Source organism: Elephantulus edwardii, unplaced genomic scaffold, assembly GCF_000299155.1.
Source record: "Elephantulus edwardii isolate Elephantulus edwardi_28Jun2011 unplaced genomic scaffold, EleEdw1.0 scaffold00006, whole genome shotgun sequence".
Lineage (NCBI taxonomy): Eukaryota > Metazoa > Chordata > Mammalia > Macroscelidea > Macroscelididae > Elephantulus > Elephantulus edwardii.
The window spans coordinates 8,720,215-8,737,114 of NW_006399756.1; the positions used below are offsets into that span (position 1 = coordinate 8,720,215).

General features: G+C 45.3%; 1 protein-coding gene across 1 annotated transcript in view; it reads right to left on the bottom strand.

The window, feature by feature from the left end:
• Positions 1 to 16,900, bottom strand: part of DMBT1 (deleted in malignant brain tumors 1) — an 86,831-nt gene that overhangs the window by 17,197 nt on the left and 52,734 nt on the right. The window contains 5 exon segments of the mRNA XM_006903735.1: positions 4,083 to 4,098; positions 6,638 to 6,974; positions 7,447 to 7,488; positions 11,973 to 12,338; positions 13,434 to 13,481. Of these exon segments, the coding sequence (XP_006903797.1) occupies positions 4,083 to 4,098; positions 6,638 to 6,974; positions 7,447 to 7,488; positions 11,973 to 12,338; positions 13,434 to 13,481 (809 nt within the window).

The following is a 16,900-nucleotide window of genomic DNA, read 5'->3' on the forward strand; positions in this document are numbered from 1 at the left end:
TTATTCTCTCATATATAGCTCTTTACAGCAGAAACGACTCAACAGTAGACCTCCTTGTACCCTCATAATCTCTAGATGGGTTCTGCTAAGTAACCCTATCTATCAAGGGTTATGATGCTTTATTCGACCAAATCAGACCAAAGAGCCAATGTATTGAAAGTTCAATCGTACAAGCTACATACTTTAAGTCATTAAAGAAGACAGAGAAGAGGCAAAAGAATTTCACATTCTTGGACCAACAGTGTAATCAGGTGACTTAGGAAGAGCTAAACAGGCTGACCCATTCCCTGGCAGCAATAAGGGGCATAAACTCGACTAGATCCATCACGGTTTTCCTGGGAGTTGTGTTTTTTTTCTCCTCAGGAGTTTCAAGAACATCTGAAGAAGGTGCTTCACTCCTTTCCGTGCCACAGACTGAGCTGGTCAGGGACAGGTTGGGGCCCGCAGACAGCATCCTTCCTACCTTTTAGGGAACAGCGACCTATTAGTGAATGTTTATAGAAGTAAATGAGGGACATGAGCAAAGATGCAAAGCCGTGGTGCCAATCCTTAGAGTGACAGAATTTCGCTCTTTCTACAGTCTGGCCACCTGGAATGGTTGGTCAGCTAATTTCCTCACAGTCTAAGCTAATTTGAATTCCGAGTTACCATTACATTCAAACTGAAATGTGTTATGAGGGTATCTTTTGTCCCTGCTGCCATCACACACTGAACACCAAGAACATTAGAACAGAACTTCCCCCTGGTCCTGACACTAGTCCTTTCCATTCAGCAGCCTCAGGCTGGCACCAAGTCCAGGGATGTATGTGGTGTGGAATCTTCCTCCACGGAGACCTCTCGTTGTCACTGGCCATGTAGGTCCTGGACAATGATTAGCATTCATAGTTGAGTGTTGGTGTTTATCCTTGCCCTCCATCTCTAAAGCCCTTGATGTTCAATGAGTCCGTATTTGTTTCCGATTTAGAGGAAGTTAGAGTTCCCTAAAATAAGTCCGTCTTCCCAGTGTTCTGTCTTTTAGTCTATGTTGTTGTTATCATTAGGTGCCATTGAGTTGAATATGATTCATAGTGATCTTATGAATAACAGATCTGAACTCTGTCCTCTCCTGTGCCATCTTCATCATCTCTGATGAACCCATTACTGCAGTCACTGTGTCAATCCATTGGGTTGGGGGCCTTCCTCTTTTTTATTGACCCTCTGCTTTTCTAAGTATGATGCTCCTCTCCAAGAAATAGCCTCTCCTAGCAACATGCCCAATGTATGAGGATGAAGCTTCACTATCCTTGCTTCCAAGGAGCACTCTGGCTACACTTTTTCTAAGACATTTCTAATATTTTGGCAGTCCATGAGATATTCAGTGCTCTTCTTCAACAAAGTAACTCAAAAACATCAATTATTCTTCTCTCATCTTTATTTCTTTTTGAACTCTCAGGTGCACAGAGTGACTAGAAAGACCATGGTCTGAGTCAGGTGCACCTTGGCCTTCAAACTTGCATCATTGCTCCTCAGTAATTTGGAGAAGTCCCTGACAGTGGACTTTCTCAGTGCAATACGTCTCCTGGCCTCCTTGCTGCTGGTACCAAGGGGGTTGATTGCAGATCCAAGTTATACGAACTCATCGACAACTTCAGTCTTCTCTTCATCTATCATGATGTTGCTTACTGGTCCAGTGAGGAGGATTTTGGTCTTGATGTTAACATGCAACTGTATTGAAGACTGTAGTTAGTCTTTGATCTTCCACAGCAAGTGTTTTAAGTCCCCCTCACTGTCAGCAGGTAAGTTATTTACATAATGCAGGATGTTGGTAAGTCTTCCTCCAATCCTGACGCCACATTCTTCACAGTGTCCAGCTTCTCAGCTGCTTTGCTCTGTGTATTGATTGAATAGGTATGGAGAAAGTTGCAACCCTGACACACAACTTTCCTGATTTTAAACCATGTACAATTCCCTTGTTCTGCTCGAATAACAGCTTTTTGGTCTAGGTACAGGTTTTGTATGAACATAATTAAGTGTTCCAGGATTCCCATTCTTCTCAATGTCAGCCGTAGTGAGCTACTCCAAATCATTCACCAACAACTGGCTTCTCAGTTTCCTGGGCATCACATCTGTACAATCAGGAAATGGGCATGCTAATCACATCTACCTCATCCAAAATTCGCCTTGGAATTTGTTCTCTGGCATAAACAAGACTGCCCTGCCCCTCCCTGTTTAAAGATTTGCTGACATGTGGTCAAGAGCAGGGTCCACACAACTATGAGTGCAGCTGTGCTGACCCCCCAGAACTCCTGACCCTCCAGACACAGAGATAATCTGGAGATGCTTATCTGGCTAGCCGCTAATTCGGATATTTCTTCCTGGAGGGTGTGGTATTCCTGATGTTGGGTTTGGTTTAAGAAAAAGCTCAATTTGGAGACACACTTCCAGAACAGTGAGGGTATTCCAAAGCACGAACGGACAGAGAGTTTCAAAATGCAAGCATTTTCTCCGGTCCTGACTCTCAGACCGCACGCCTGATCCCAACCCAGGACTGGGGAGAGGATGACTGGCGACTCGTCCCGCCCCCAAAAGCGTGAAAACTGGATATAAAGGCACATCAGAGCTCCTCCATGGAGCATTCATATTTAACTCAGCCTATGTACGAACAGTGCTCAGGCTGTTCGTTCACAGGGTCGCTATGAGTCGTCTACGACTCGACGGCATTAAACAACAATAACAATGACAATGACCAAGAGAGAGCTACGTTGGCCTAGTGGAAAGAAGCTGTGCTACCAAGCCGAAGGTGGGTGATTGTCCTCTGCGGCCCTCGGCCAGGTTCAAATTGTCTTCCTGTCAAACATTCTTCTAGGTGGTATAGCACTGGTCTGTGCGTTGCTGTAGAGAGGTAACTCGCGGTTGCTGTGATGCTGAAGCCTGTGACAGTGATGTGGCAATTGTGGTAATGGGCACCCACAGTGGACAGTGTTGGCTGGAGCTTCCCGACTACATCAAGCCTGGAAGCAGGAGCGACATCCACTTCCAAAATGGCTTGCCTCTGGAAACTCTATGTACGAACAGCGCTCAGGCTGTTCGTTCATAGGGTCACTATGAGTCATCTACGACTCGACGGCATTAAACAAACAACAACAACAGCTATCTGGGGAAGGTAGCCAACTCCTCAGGAACAAGGAAGGAAATAGTGATGGACATAGGGAAGACGTGACAACCAACAAGCCGCGGGACTAGGAGAGAAAGCAGAACTCCAGCCACGACTGCTTTCTGGGTTTCTCATACCTTGGACCTGCTGTTTATTGCAACAGGTATAGTCCTTTGTATTAAAACAACAACCAAAATATACATTTCGTGAAGTTCCCCCAGGGCTGAATACTCCTCTGATTCCCTGAAGAACAAGAAGAAAGGGCAGATGACATAGCTGGGCCCATTGGACCACAGGAAGATTGTTCAGAAGGAAGAACTCACTGCCAAGGAGGCAGAGCTGAAACCTTCTAGGACTCTGAGGGGGAGGTTGGTATGAGCAAAGATGAGCTCTATTCTAGTAAGACAAAGACTAGGAACTTAAAACTACTCTCTGCTCACTCACAGGAAGTAAGCTGGCAACAAAGCCTACACACACGAGTGAGGGGAGTAAGAGAAACAGAGGGAACAGTCTTGGAGTTTCTGGATCCAGCTGTGTCTGGGCTCTATCTAATCTGTCCTCTTCATCTTAGTTCTATGACTGAGTGAATTCTCTGATAGCTTAACAGAGTCTGAGTTGACCTCCAATCACTAGCACACAAAAGCATCAACCAGTCTTCTATACCCTGTACAGTTCAGCTGAGTTTTGTCGGCAAAAAAGGACCTTTCCCTTTTAATGAGGTACAGAGCGAGGGCACAGGAATTTCATTCTGACCGGTTGGTAAGTGCTTAGCTAGAACCCGTGGCCAGAAAGAAATGATGCTTACCATAATAAGGAGTTGTGGTATACCACCAATCTGTAGAGAAACAAAGAAAATAGGTTAGAAAGGGAAGAACGTGTGGTCACTGTAGGGCTTAAGAGACCTTCAGTCAGGCACTTAATGGACAGTGGGGCTTGAGGAAACTCAGACTGGTGGAGGAAGTGACCTCCCTGGACATCTTGGAATAAGGAACAAGTATGGCCCCAGAAGTCCAGGAATATAGCGAGGAGGTTGTTAAAACCACCAAAAGAAATTATAATTTTTAAAAGGGCATGCTCCTCTTTGATAAAAGGATTCCTCAGACTCTGTGATCACTTTGACTATGCAGAACAGTGTGTCTCTGTGCCTCTCTCACATTTAACTTTTGGCCCTGAAAAGACTTCCAAGCAAAGAAGCCCCAAAAGGAGGGTCTTTCTGTGACCAGAAGCTCTAGGAAAGCTCAGCTCAGCAACAGTATCGGAGGTCAGGGAGCTCTGTTCCCACCGAACCACTAAAGAGCAGTGACACGTGGGGAACTCTTGAGTCCAGCCAACACTAGGAAGGTAGAAGGGAGGCGAAGTGGCTTCATAGCCTCTGCCTGGAGGAACTCACAGGGGCTGAAGGAAGTAAAAAGGAGAAGAGATAGGTCTGAGGTTGGATGGCAAACTCACCTGGTACACTTGTGGATGCATTGGGGGAAGCTGTGAGAAAGACAGACAAGTCAGAGGTTTTGCACAGACAGTGTCACCACTGAAATAGAGATTTATCAAGCTAAGTTGGTTACACACATAGCCAATACTTCTTTGCATGGGGCATATGACATTTGCCATCCACTATCCCTTTGCTCCTTGGAGGCAAGGATTCTTAGGCTTCGTCTGACATACTTTGGACATGTTGTAAGGAGAGACCAGTCCTTGGAGAAGGACATCATGCTTGGGAGGGTGGAGGGACAGTGCGGGAGGGGAAGACCCTCTAGAAAATGGATTGATTTGGTGACTGGGGTAATCAGGATGAGTGTGTTGGAGACAATGAGATTGATTGGCACAGGACAGAGCAGAGTTTAGGGCTGTTGTACATAGGGTCGCTATGAGTTGCAAGCGACTCGACGACACATAACAACAACAACAACAATCCCTTTAGAAGGTGGCACCACATGAAGGCCAGGAAGATACTCTGCATTCTTGCCAACCTTCAGGTGGTTACGCTTGGGTCTGGAATGAAGGTAGCGGAGCGGAGCCACATCAGTGCTCCACCCTGCATATTTTAATAAGCCACTGATTCGGGCTCATCTAAGAGCAGTTACTGACACTGTCTGTCCTATCCCTTACGAGGAAGTGAATTTTTCACTCCATGGGCTTTGTTTACAGCTGCAAGTCAGGACTTGGTCTCCTGCTGCTGAGCACCATGGCTGTATCTATTTCTAATCAGTGCCTTATATGGGGACTTGAAACCCCACTCTAACACAATGCTACCAAGCCAAAGGTGGGTGATTTTAATCTGCAGCCCTCAGGCCTGGTTTTAGTTGTTTTTAGTCAAACATTCTTCTAATTGATATAGCACTCGTCTGTCCATTTGCTGTACAGAGGTAACTCGTGGTTGCTGTGTTGCTGAACACTGTGCCAGTGAGGTTACCCATGGTGGACAGTGGCATCTCCTGATTAAAACAAGCTTGGGATCAGGAGTGGCATCCACTTCCGAAGTAGCTTGCCTCTGGGAACCCTATGAACTTGGAGAAACGAAGAAAGATATACAAGGGTTCAGGTCTTTTGTTCACAGGGTCGCTATGAGTTGTCTACAACTTAACAGCACTTAACAACAACAACAACAGCCCTTCCTTTGACCCTCTTCAGGTCTGGAAAAATATTTCTGGATTCCTGGGAAGGAGACATTCTCTCCGTATTTTTGTCTTCTGACTCTTTAAGAAATAGCAGGGGGAATTTATTCTTGATTTTGCCATTTGCAAAATGTCTGAGTCAATTGAAAAGCTGGTTTCTTCTCTCAGTGTTGGTCATTGCTGTGATTGGCTGTGCCAACACCAAGATTTCAAGTAGTACTGCAATTCTTGGCAGAAAGTCAATGAAATTTAGGCAAAACAGGCTCTAGAAAAGCTTTTAACTAAGATGTTCACAATATAGGAATACATGGATGAAAGTCAATCTCTTTGTGAACTTTCATTAAAACAAAAAATTAATAAAAACTTTTAACTTTTAAAAATTATGTTCAACTATTATTTATTTATACTTAAATTGATATTTTTTAGAAAAAAATATTTTTTAATTCTTTCTTTTCTAATTGATTTTAATGAACGTTTATAGAGACTTTGGATTTCCATTCATTCATTGTTGCATTTTTCTCCCTACTCCCACCAGTTCACTCTTTAAATTGAAATTTTAATGAAAGTTTATAAAAGAGAATTTGGATTTCCATTCATTCTTTGTTGCACATCTTCCTCCCTTCCCTCCCAGTTGGCTTTCCTCTAAAAAAAATGTTTCATTGTTGTACAAGCCCCCTGCCCCCACAGTACACTTTACTATTCAGTTCTTATTCTGGACTGTTGTCATGCAAATAATACCTAATCATATATTCCTTTTAAGCAGTGCCATTCCTCATCTGTTTCAATGCAGTGTACATTATATATCCCCTCATTTCTTAGTTTCCCCCAAATGAAAACATTTTTAAAAGAAATAAGAATTTTGTCTACTTGAGAAATGTATAGATCACAATACATTGAAGGCTCACCTGAGCAGACGACGCTGGCGTCCTCAAAGTGTGCACAGTTGTGGGAGAGCCAGCCGTTGTGGGGACAGCTCCACAGGAAGGACTCGTGTCCTGCGCAGCGCACATCGTCCAAGAGGATCTGTCCTGAGCCCTGGCCGAACCTGGCATTTCCTGGAGCTGACACAGCCCAGCCACAGCCAAGCTGCCTGCAGACCACGTTGGCATCGTTGGTGTCCCAGCTGTCATCACACACGGTGCCCCAGGAGCCTTGGTACAGAACCTCCACTCGGCCTTGACACCGGTCACCTCCATTCACTAGTCTCAGACCAGAACCAGGTTCTAAAGCTAGGAAAAGGTACAAGAATTTCTTACTCATTTATAAACTTCAAGTGAAAGTTCTGAGCCATGCCTGGGCTCTGGGAAAGTAAGGTGGCCTAAGAGATACAGACTCAATCAGATTTGCTTAGAAATCTCATTAGTCTTTCTCTTCCTAAGGTACCTGAGAGCCCAATGGAGCAAGACTCACATAGATTTTATGGACCACTGAGGTGGCATTGAACATCTGAAAATACCCAAGGAGACAGACAATACTGTAATTCCACAAAGAACTAGGACCTGAGTCTTCAAGTTTCATCTAGCTACTTCATCAACTCACAGGACAAAGTGTGGACCTTCCTAGAGAAGGTCTAGTGACTTATTAGGAATGATTTCTCTGCCCCCATACATGTCACTGTCAGTACAAGGCCTCATGATTCAGATTCAAATCACGAATGTTCTACATGTGGGAGCTTCAAGGACAGTAGGTAGCGATATTGACTTGTTGTATGTGTGCTGGGCCAAGTATCTACAGCAGGGAAAGAAACAGAAAAATTCATTCACACGTAGTAGGAAGCGGTCATGGAACAGAGCCAGCTAAGTCAGGGACAACTCAGCCCTGAGGCCCACTTTGGGACTCTGGCCCTCATTGGTCATGTTTCCTCCACTGGTCAAGAAAGGTCTCTAACTCTCAGGAGCTTATTGGTGAAAGTCCTCCTAGGCCAGGAGCGAGACAGATTCCAACCAGGTTTAGAATTTTTGTTTGAATTGCTTATTGGTTTTCTTACCCTGCCTGCTTTTGGTCAGGGTTGTTCTCCTAGAACACCCAAATCTAGATGTGCCCGAGGTCTGGAAACGTCAACGTCCTAGTAAAGTGTGTCAGTTATGACAATTTAAATCTGAGTTCTCACAATATTCCAATCGAGTGGCTTTATTTCCCAATAGAGGCATCTTTTTTGTTCCTCCTGCCAGCACAAAACCAGAATCCTGGGTCCATAATTTCACTGTGGCCCTAATACCGTTATCCTCCATTCACCAGCCTCAGGGCCAAACTCAATCGTACCAGAAAAGAGATCATGAATGTTCTTGATCAGAGAGATCCTGAGGTCAAAACAAGTCCCAGGATTTTCCCAGTGATCAAATACAGTGACTCTCAGGTTAATGTTTTCACCAGTGTGGGTATAGACTGAAACCTGGCCAACACCATGCTGTTTTGAAGAGATATAAATAAAGCTCTTGGATTTGAGTTGAGTTAGGCATATGTGTGTGCTTAATCCCTACATATGTAGGAAATCAATCTGGGAGCCAAGCTTGCAGGATAGAGGGTATCTATCAACCTGGGCCCCAGGGGCCACTGAGTTGAACCTGAGCCCCGACAACAGGGCTCCTCCAGGGACAGAGCCCTAGGCCCACACAGTGCGGGCCTGGCACTTGGTGCTTAGATGTCCCATACCAGCTGGCTCACCTTGCTCACGGACCCATCCTACTGAGCCGGGCTGGCTCTGTAGGCTCCTAATCCCCTGGGCAATCTCTCACATCACTTTAGGGAGACTCAAAATTCTCCTAAAACTCAAGTAAAACATGATCCCAGTGAACACCAGGGGCTACAGCAGTAGAGGACAAGAGTAATCACCAGCTGCAGTGTATCTGTGCATTCTAAACATTGACCATGACCTAGAGGATCAGAGACAAATGGTGGTTTTAGGCACCCACAAAGAGAGCTGCACACCAGCTCTGGACCTCACCCTGGACCACACCGCATCCACCAGTCTCCATGGGATCGTGCCCCTTGTTAACCTGTGAGCTGCTGCAAGTCATAGAGCAAAAAGGTTTGCTCTCTGGACTTCATGAACTCAGGGCCATGGGGTGGTCATCATACCTACTTCATTTAACAATCTAATTTGTGCCTTTCCCCTACCATGCAGAAAGCAAGTGCTGATAAAAAAGCCTACACGCATTAGAAAGAGAGGAGACAAACGTAAGGACAGGGAGCTGTGGGTCTTTTGACTAACTGTATTGAAACCCACACCCACACTGCATGCTAGTTTTAGAATTCAATGAATTCTCTTATAGCTTAGGAGTGTTTGAGCTGGCTTCCAAATACTAGTGAACGAAAGTGTCATAACTGGTTCTCTGTACAGTACAATTGAGGTCTGGTGGGTAAAAGGGACTCCCCATGTTGGGAGTGGTCTGGGGAGAGGACTTAACCCAAAACATGGGAAATTGACTCGGGCTGTCGATGAGAATGTTGATTTACAACAATGGGACAAAATGAAATGATACTTACTATGGTCAGGAGTCGTGGTGTACCACCAACCTACAGAGGGAAAAATGGGTTAAAAAAGAATTGTCATGACAGGAGTCCAGAATGAAGGCTGCACAGTGCAGCGGGCTTGGGGATAGGAATTGCATAACAATGAAAGAGTTTTTCTTTTATTTTTCAAGGAGATGAGTGAATGGGGGGAGGGTGGGCAGGGAGAAAAGTGCAACAGTGAATGACTGGAAACCCTAAGTTTCTGTAAACTTTCATTAAAATTAATAAAAGCAAGAAAGAAGAAAAAAAGAATGACACTGGGCCACCACAGGGTCTACAAACCTTCAGTCGTGCATGACTTAAGACAGATCTAGAGAAAAACCACTGACAGGAAGAAAAAACAATGCCTGGCAGCTGTCCATAAGAAGCAATCATGGTCCTGGAAGTCTAGGGCTATAGCAATGAGGGGCTGAATCTATCAAAAGAAATGACAGTTCTTTGTTGATAAATTGTTCAATGGTGAAAGAATAATTTAGACTCTGTGTGGCACTTGGAATTATACACACACGTATAGATATATACACATGTACACACATGCATAGCTTTGGTGGCCTAGCGGAAAGAAATTGCACTGCAAAACCAAAAGCAAGAGCTTCAAATCCACCAGATGCTGTGAGAGAAAGATGGACAATCACTTCTCGTGCAATTTACTGTCTCTACAAACCTACTAGAGGATCCACTGTGCGCCAGTTTCAACTTGACAATACACGACAACAGTGGTGGCCTAGTGCTAAGAAGCTGCACTGCAAACCTGAAAGGCACATGGTTTGAATCCATCAGCTGCTTCACAGAAGGACGGGCAATCTGCACCTGTGCCATTAATTGTCTCTAAAAACCCACTCAAGGCTTAGCTATGGGTCGGTTCTGACTCAACCGCACACGACAACATTGTATATATAAAGCAGGAGTGGCATCCACTTCCGAAATGGCTTGCCTCTGGAAACTCTATGAACAGTGCTCAGGTCTTTTGTTCACAGGGTCATTATGAGTCATCTACAACTCGATGGCACCTAACAATAATAACAACGACGACATAGAGAGAGCTATCTTGGCCTAGTAGACAGAAAGTTATGCTACCAAGCCCAAGGTGGGTGATTTTAATCTGCTGCTCACAGGCCTGGTTCAAATTGTTTTTCTGTCAAACATTCTTCTAGGTGGTATAGCACTGGTCTGTGCATTGCTGTACAGAGGTAACTCATGGTTGTTGTGATGCTAAACACTGTAACACTGATGTGCCAAATGTGATAATGGTTACCCACGATGGACAGTGTTTGGTGGAGGTCTGTGATTAAACCAAGCCTGGAAGTAGGAGCGGCATCCACTTCTGAAATGGCTTGCCTCCAGAAACTCTATGAACAGTGCTCTGGCCTTTCATTCATAGGGTCACTATGAGTCATCCATCTACGACTTGACGCACTTAACAACAACAACAAAATATGTGTGTGTGTATGTGTATGTGTATGTGTATATGTATATGTGAGATTTATATATACATGAGAGATATATGTTGTTGTGAGATTATATATATGAGATATATATACGTGAGAGATATAAGATTATATATATGTGAGATTATATATGTATGTGTATGTATATATATAAATATACACACACACACACGATATTTATACAGATAGATAAATAGATATATTCCTCTAACATTTAACTTTGGTGCCATGAAAGGCTTCCAAGCATAAAAGGTGTAAGAACAGCCTATCTTTCTACTTCTGAAAGTTCAAGGTCAGCTTAACTTAATAACTGGAGTTGGGGTTGAGTCAGCTTTATTCCCACAAACCAGAAAAGAGGACTGATATGTTGGGAGCTCATCAGGACACCTTTCATAGAGTCAAGCCATTAAGGGAGGCAATAAAAATACACAGTAGTTCCACTTTCCCCTCCTGCAGGTACTAGTTGGGGGCTGTCGAACAGAGCAAGGAGAAAGAGACACGCCAGAGCTGGCATCAGAGCTCACCTGGTTTGGCTGTGCTTGCACCGGGGGAAGCTGTGAGAAAGAAAGACAAATTAGATGCTTTGCACAGAAGGTGTCACTGTGGAAGAGGAGACTGAAGCAGCTGCTTTCCTCACACACTCAGCCACAGCTTCCTCCCTGCATGGGGCACGTGGTGCTGGTCATCCACTCGCCCTTGAGAAGCTGGCACCATATAAAGCACAGGAAGTTATTAAACATTTCCCCCCATATTTTCAAGGTTTATCTTTGTCTAAATGACAGTGGTTAAATCAATGCCCTCTACAAGCAATGCTACACTCTGCTTTGTTTCTCAATCCACTGTTTGCAGACCCATCTCTGGGCAATTTTCAGACTTTGCTGGCCTGGCTCCTAAGGGAATCTGTATTTTGCACCCCACCAGGTAGGTGTGCTTCAGTGAGTGGCAGTCAAAGACCCAGCCCCATTCACCTCTCTGCCCAGCGTGCTCATAGGTGGGTCTGTATTCCAGACAGGTGCCTTTTATTGGGTGTGGGACTCTACTCTGTCACAATATTAAAAATCTTAGCACTCTATGCGCCTCTGCTTCTCCTGCTCCAGGTTAATAGGAAGTTTTCTGTGTTATGATTGGCCACCTGCATCTATGAGATCTCAAGAAACATGACAATTCTTGGCAGAAGGCTCATGATATTTAAGAGAAACAGGGTATAGTAAAGGTTTTGACTGATAAGACCAAGACACCAGAATATTCTCTTCTGGAGCAATCTCAGCCTCTGACGCCCACCTGAGCAGATGACCCCGGCGTCCTCCGTGTGTCTGCAGTTGTGGGAGAGCCAGCCGCCGTGACGGCAGTCCCACAGGTAGGGCTCGTGTCCTGTGCAGTTCACATCGTCCAGGAGGATCTGTCCTGAGCCCTGACCGAACCTGGCACTTCCCGGAGCTGACACAGCCCAGCCACAGCCAAGCTGCCTGCAGACCACGTTGGCATCATTGTTGTCCCAGAAGTCATCACACACGGTGCCCCAGGAGCCTCGGTACAGGACTTCCACTCGGCCCTGGCACCGGTCACCTCCATTCACCAGTCTCAGGTCTGAACCGCCTTCTGTCCCTAGGAAAGAGAACAAGAATTTTTCATCTACGTGCAAACATCAAGTGACATTTCTACACTCGTATCTGGGCTTTGCAGTACAGTGACCAATGAGACACAGTCACGTCAGGTTTGCTTGGAAATCATGTGACATCTCACTTCTCGAATGACCATCAGTCACCTGAGAGCACAGAGAGCAAACGTTTGATCTGAGCAGGGGCTGAGCCTGCACTGAACGCACAGAGCAGACCCACCAAGGCAGGTCACCAGCGTGAGTTCCAACACGGAAATAAGGAGCTCCAGGGTTGCCGTCTTCCAACTAGTTCATCTACGCACAGGACAGCGCCCTACTCTGGATCGAGTTCACGTGTGTTACTGACATCCTAAATTCTCACAATTCACATAAAATGCATGGCCACTCTGCATGTTGGCGGCTGCCAGGGTAGAAAATGGGGATATTTACCTATTGGAATTGCAGGTGTGGTTGCGTTGGGCCACGGAACTGTAGGAGAGAAACAGAGAAAAGTAAATTTCAATACTTTTCATATGATTTCTGACTAGTTAGATTGGGAGACCAGACCCTTGTCAACAAAGTCAGCAAAGGGAAAAAAGCCCTAACATTAGCACTTATAGATAATAATCGTGGGACCCTGAGATTTAAGGGACTGAATACATGTACTGACGGTACAAACTGAAAGAAAAACCTGGTTAAGTAGACAACACATATAACTGTGTGGACGCTCACATCTAATCCTCTCCACAGGTGGGTTTAGGGGTCCCGCAGGGACTCGGAAGTGCAACAGTGATCACTAGCAGTTGATTGAGGAAAAGCAATGTGTGGCTCCCCTTTTTATCTCCTCCCCATACACCCCAGGGATCCGTGGAGTGACTCTATACTTACCTAACCCTGTTCTGGCTATGCCTGAAGACAGGCTCATACTAGATTTAAAACTTCCCAAGTATCAGGAAAAATGAGAAGCAAGCATTTAAAAAGCTGAGTGAACCATATCTGGTCTTTGGAGAAGGGCAGTGCTTCAAAGACTCTGACTCAGTCAGTTTTATTCGGAAAACACATTAAACGTCTCTTCTCAAAAGGGCAAGAATCGCACAGATTTGAGCAGCCAGTGCGCCTCCATTGAATGCTCAGAGGAGAACTGCCAGGAGAGGGCACAGGCCTGGACTGTCACACACCTCGGACCCGATCGTCCACTCATGTCTTCTTCCAGCTAATTAAGTGACAGACAGAGCAAAGTGAGGAACTTCCAACAGGAGACCCAGTGCTTTATCCGGAATGGACTTCCCAATCGAAGCTCATGCAGGTCAATGTCAAAGCAATCCCTCGTGATTGATTCACGCTGAATGATTCAGATTGAAATAATGAATACTCTTCATGTCGGTATGTCAGTATGTGTATGTCCATGCATGTATGTCCACTCAGGAGAGTAGGTAGGGAGATTTACCTCCTTCAGTTGTCGGTAGGGATGTAACGTGTCGTGTGACAATAGGTGGAAATGGAGGAGAAAAAGTAAACTTAATGCTGGTACTTGAACCAAGAGACTCGGGTTTAGAATTACACCATCGGGAAGAAATTGATAGTTTTCCTGTGAACATTTTCACAGGGCTCAAGGGACCACTTAGGTGTACAAGAAGTCCTTTTCATGAAACTACAATTAACCGCTTACAATTGCCTTTCAGAATTGGACTTTTAAAGCATCAGGCGTCTTCAGGCCCTGCCTCTTCCCTGGACCAGGAGGAAGGCATGTGAGTCAGGCTGTACAGGTGCCATGACTGGTCCTGCAGTGCATCAACCAGACCCACTGCGGTCTATTAGGGGACATTAGGGAAGTGGTTTCATGAGCAGCAGCCCTTTTCCTCCAGGGGGGCCAAGTGATGAGGGCACAACTTTGTCTCTCTGCTTTACAGGGAGCTCTGGTGGTACAGGGGGAAGAAGCTGTACAGGAATCCCAAAGGCCGGTGGTTCAAGGACACCATCTGCTCCACAGGAGAAAGATGGACAATCTCCTGCTGTGCAATTAATTGCATCTGAAAACCCACAGGTGGTTCCCCTATGTGTTGGTTCCAACTCTAAGGCACACCACAATTCAGCTCAATGACTGACAGACACGGGGCCCATGGAATCATGTGTACATTGTGCAGGGATCCAGGCTCCCTGGAAAACCCAGACTGTGGAGGGAGAGGTGTTGTTCACATTCCTTGAATAACTCCCTCAGCAATGAATTCATAGTTTCTTAATGCAAATTGTTCAGAAAGTGCATGTGAAATAAAGACAAAAACCCCCTGCGAATCCTGACTTCCTGGACCGAGTGGAACGTGACTGTGATAGAGCGAACCGAACTGAGACATGGAAATGCCACAGCGACTGGTTCTGCAAAGGTGTTTGTGCTCAGCCAGAAGCTTAGAATCTACTTTTGGGTGAGAGAGTGTGAGAGCGAGGGAGGGAGGGAGGGAGTGATAAAGTGAATGTGTGTTTGTGTGTGTGTGTGTGTGTGTGTGTGTGTGTGTAAGAGAGAGTAATCACTGTAAATACTCAAACCCCTGATGACACATTGGTTGTCACGTGGTCATTACCTGCCATCTGGACGATTCCGACTCACGATGACCACACACACAAGAGGACTGAGCCCTGCCGGACCCTGTTCTTCGACCTCACCGTCTCTGCTGTGCTCAAACCCCCTGTCACAGCCACTGTGTCAGCCCATCCCTTGAGGGGCTTTTTCTCGTTTACTGAGCCTCTACTTTTACAAAATACACATCCTTTTCCAAGATCCAGCCCCTCCTGACCACATCTCCAACGTACATGAGACAAAATCTCACCCTCTTCACCTCTGAGGAGAACCCTATACTGCTTCCAGGACACATGTGACTCCTTCATTACCCCCATTTGACATTCTAAATATCCTTCCCCACTGCCACAAACCGAAGGCTTCATCCCTCCTTCTATAATATTTCTTCTTCGTCGTTCAACTTCCACATGCATACAGCGTAACTGACATACACAGAGCACCTTCACCTCCCTGTGTCTGAAGTCAGAGGACCTAGACTAACGAGTGACACCTGTCAGCTCGTCTCCTGAAGTCTACGTTAATTTGAATGTTCAGGCAAGCTCTCTAGGTAAGAGCACAGGAAAAACCAATTCTACCCTGGTAGGGCGAACTGTGGGGACTTCCAATTGCTGCCTCTCCACCAACAAGAGGAAAGCAAGGGTAGAAAACAGAACCCACACATTAAGGGAAGATATTAGAGACAAAAGAAGGAGCCCTCATAGATGTTCTGATCCCAGGTGTGCCAAAACTCAAATGAGCACTTCTCCATTCTACTTATTTGATACTATGAAATCACGTACACCTGCAGACTGAGTTGGCTTCCACTCATTAGCCAACAGAAGCATCATAACAGATCTTCCTATCTCCCTTCAGAACAGCTGAGAACTAGTCAGGAAAAGGGGCTGCACTGCACATTTGGTGAGGAGCTGCAACAGAAAACTTAACACGGGACAGAGACATTTCATCCAGGCCTTAAGTATTAAAACTAGGACCAATGTCTACAAACCAATGATGCTTACCACGGCTAGGAGTTGTGGTGTGCCATTCACCTGGAGAGAGAAAAAGAGAAAGAAAGGTCAAAAAGGAGTAAACATGTGCACACACCTGGGATCAGATACCTTCAGTTGGGCATGATGGACAGTGACGTTTGAGAAACCCCCTGAGTAAGAGAAAGAGTGGACTCTTTAAAACACTTTTCATTAAGCAATAATAACGGCCTTTAATGTCTGGGGTATAGTAATGAAGTGGGTGAATCCATGAAGGAAAAGTATTATTCTTTGCTGGCAGATTATTCTTTGGTGAGAGAATAATTTTGATTCCAAGTACACAGAACAATAGATCTGTGTCCCTCTGATTTAACTGTTGACCTAAGAAAGACTTTCAAGCATCAAAGACCGAAGTATAGACCTTTTCTTCTGCCAAAGCTCGAGATGAGCTCATTGTAGCATCAGCGTGGAGGCCAGAAGACTCAGCCTCAAAAGAGAAAATGTAATGTGTTAGGAGCTCATCAGTTAAACCTATGCAGAACACAATCATCGACAGAGGTAGGGGATACAAAACACCTTCATATTCTGCAGCTTTGGGGGGTTGTTGTGAGTTGTGGGACATAGCAAGGTGAAATGAGACATCCATGAGTTAGGCTCGTAAACTCACCTGGAAGGGCCGTGGACGTGTTTAAAGCATCTGTGGGGGAAACGACAAACCATTGACATACAAGATGTTATTATGGGAACAGAGACTGAAGAAAACAATCTGGTCACACACTCAACCAATTATTCTTCCCCACAAAGAAGGCAGGGCTTTGCCACGTACCATCCTTTGAGAAAGTTGTAACACATGAGGTCAAGGAGGTACCCTTCACCCTTTCCAACCTTGGGTCTGGATAATGGTGGCTAAGCTGACCCATAACCAAGGTTCCCACATGGAACAATCTATTGATTTCAAGCTCATCCATGGGCAATGACTAGACTTTTCTAGGCATATTTTATGAGGATAATTGTTTTGCATCCCACCTGGCTAGGTGCACTGCAGGGCGGGCATTCGAAG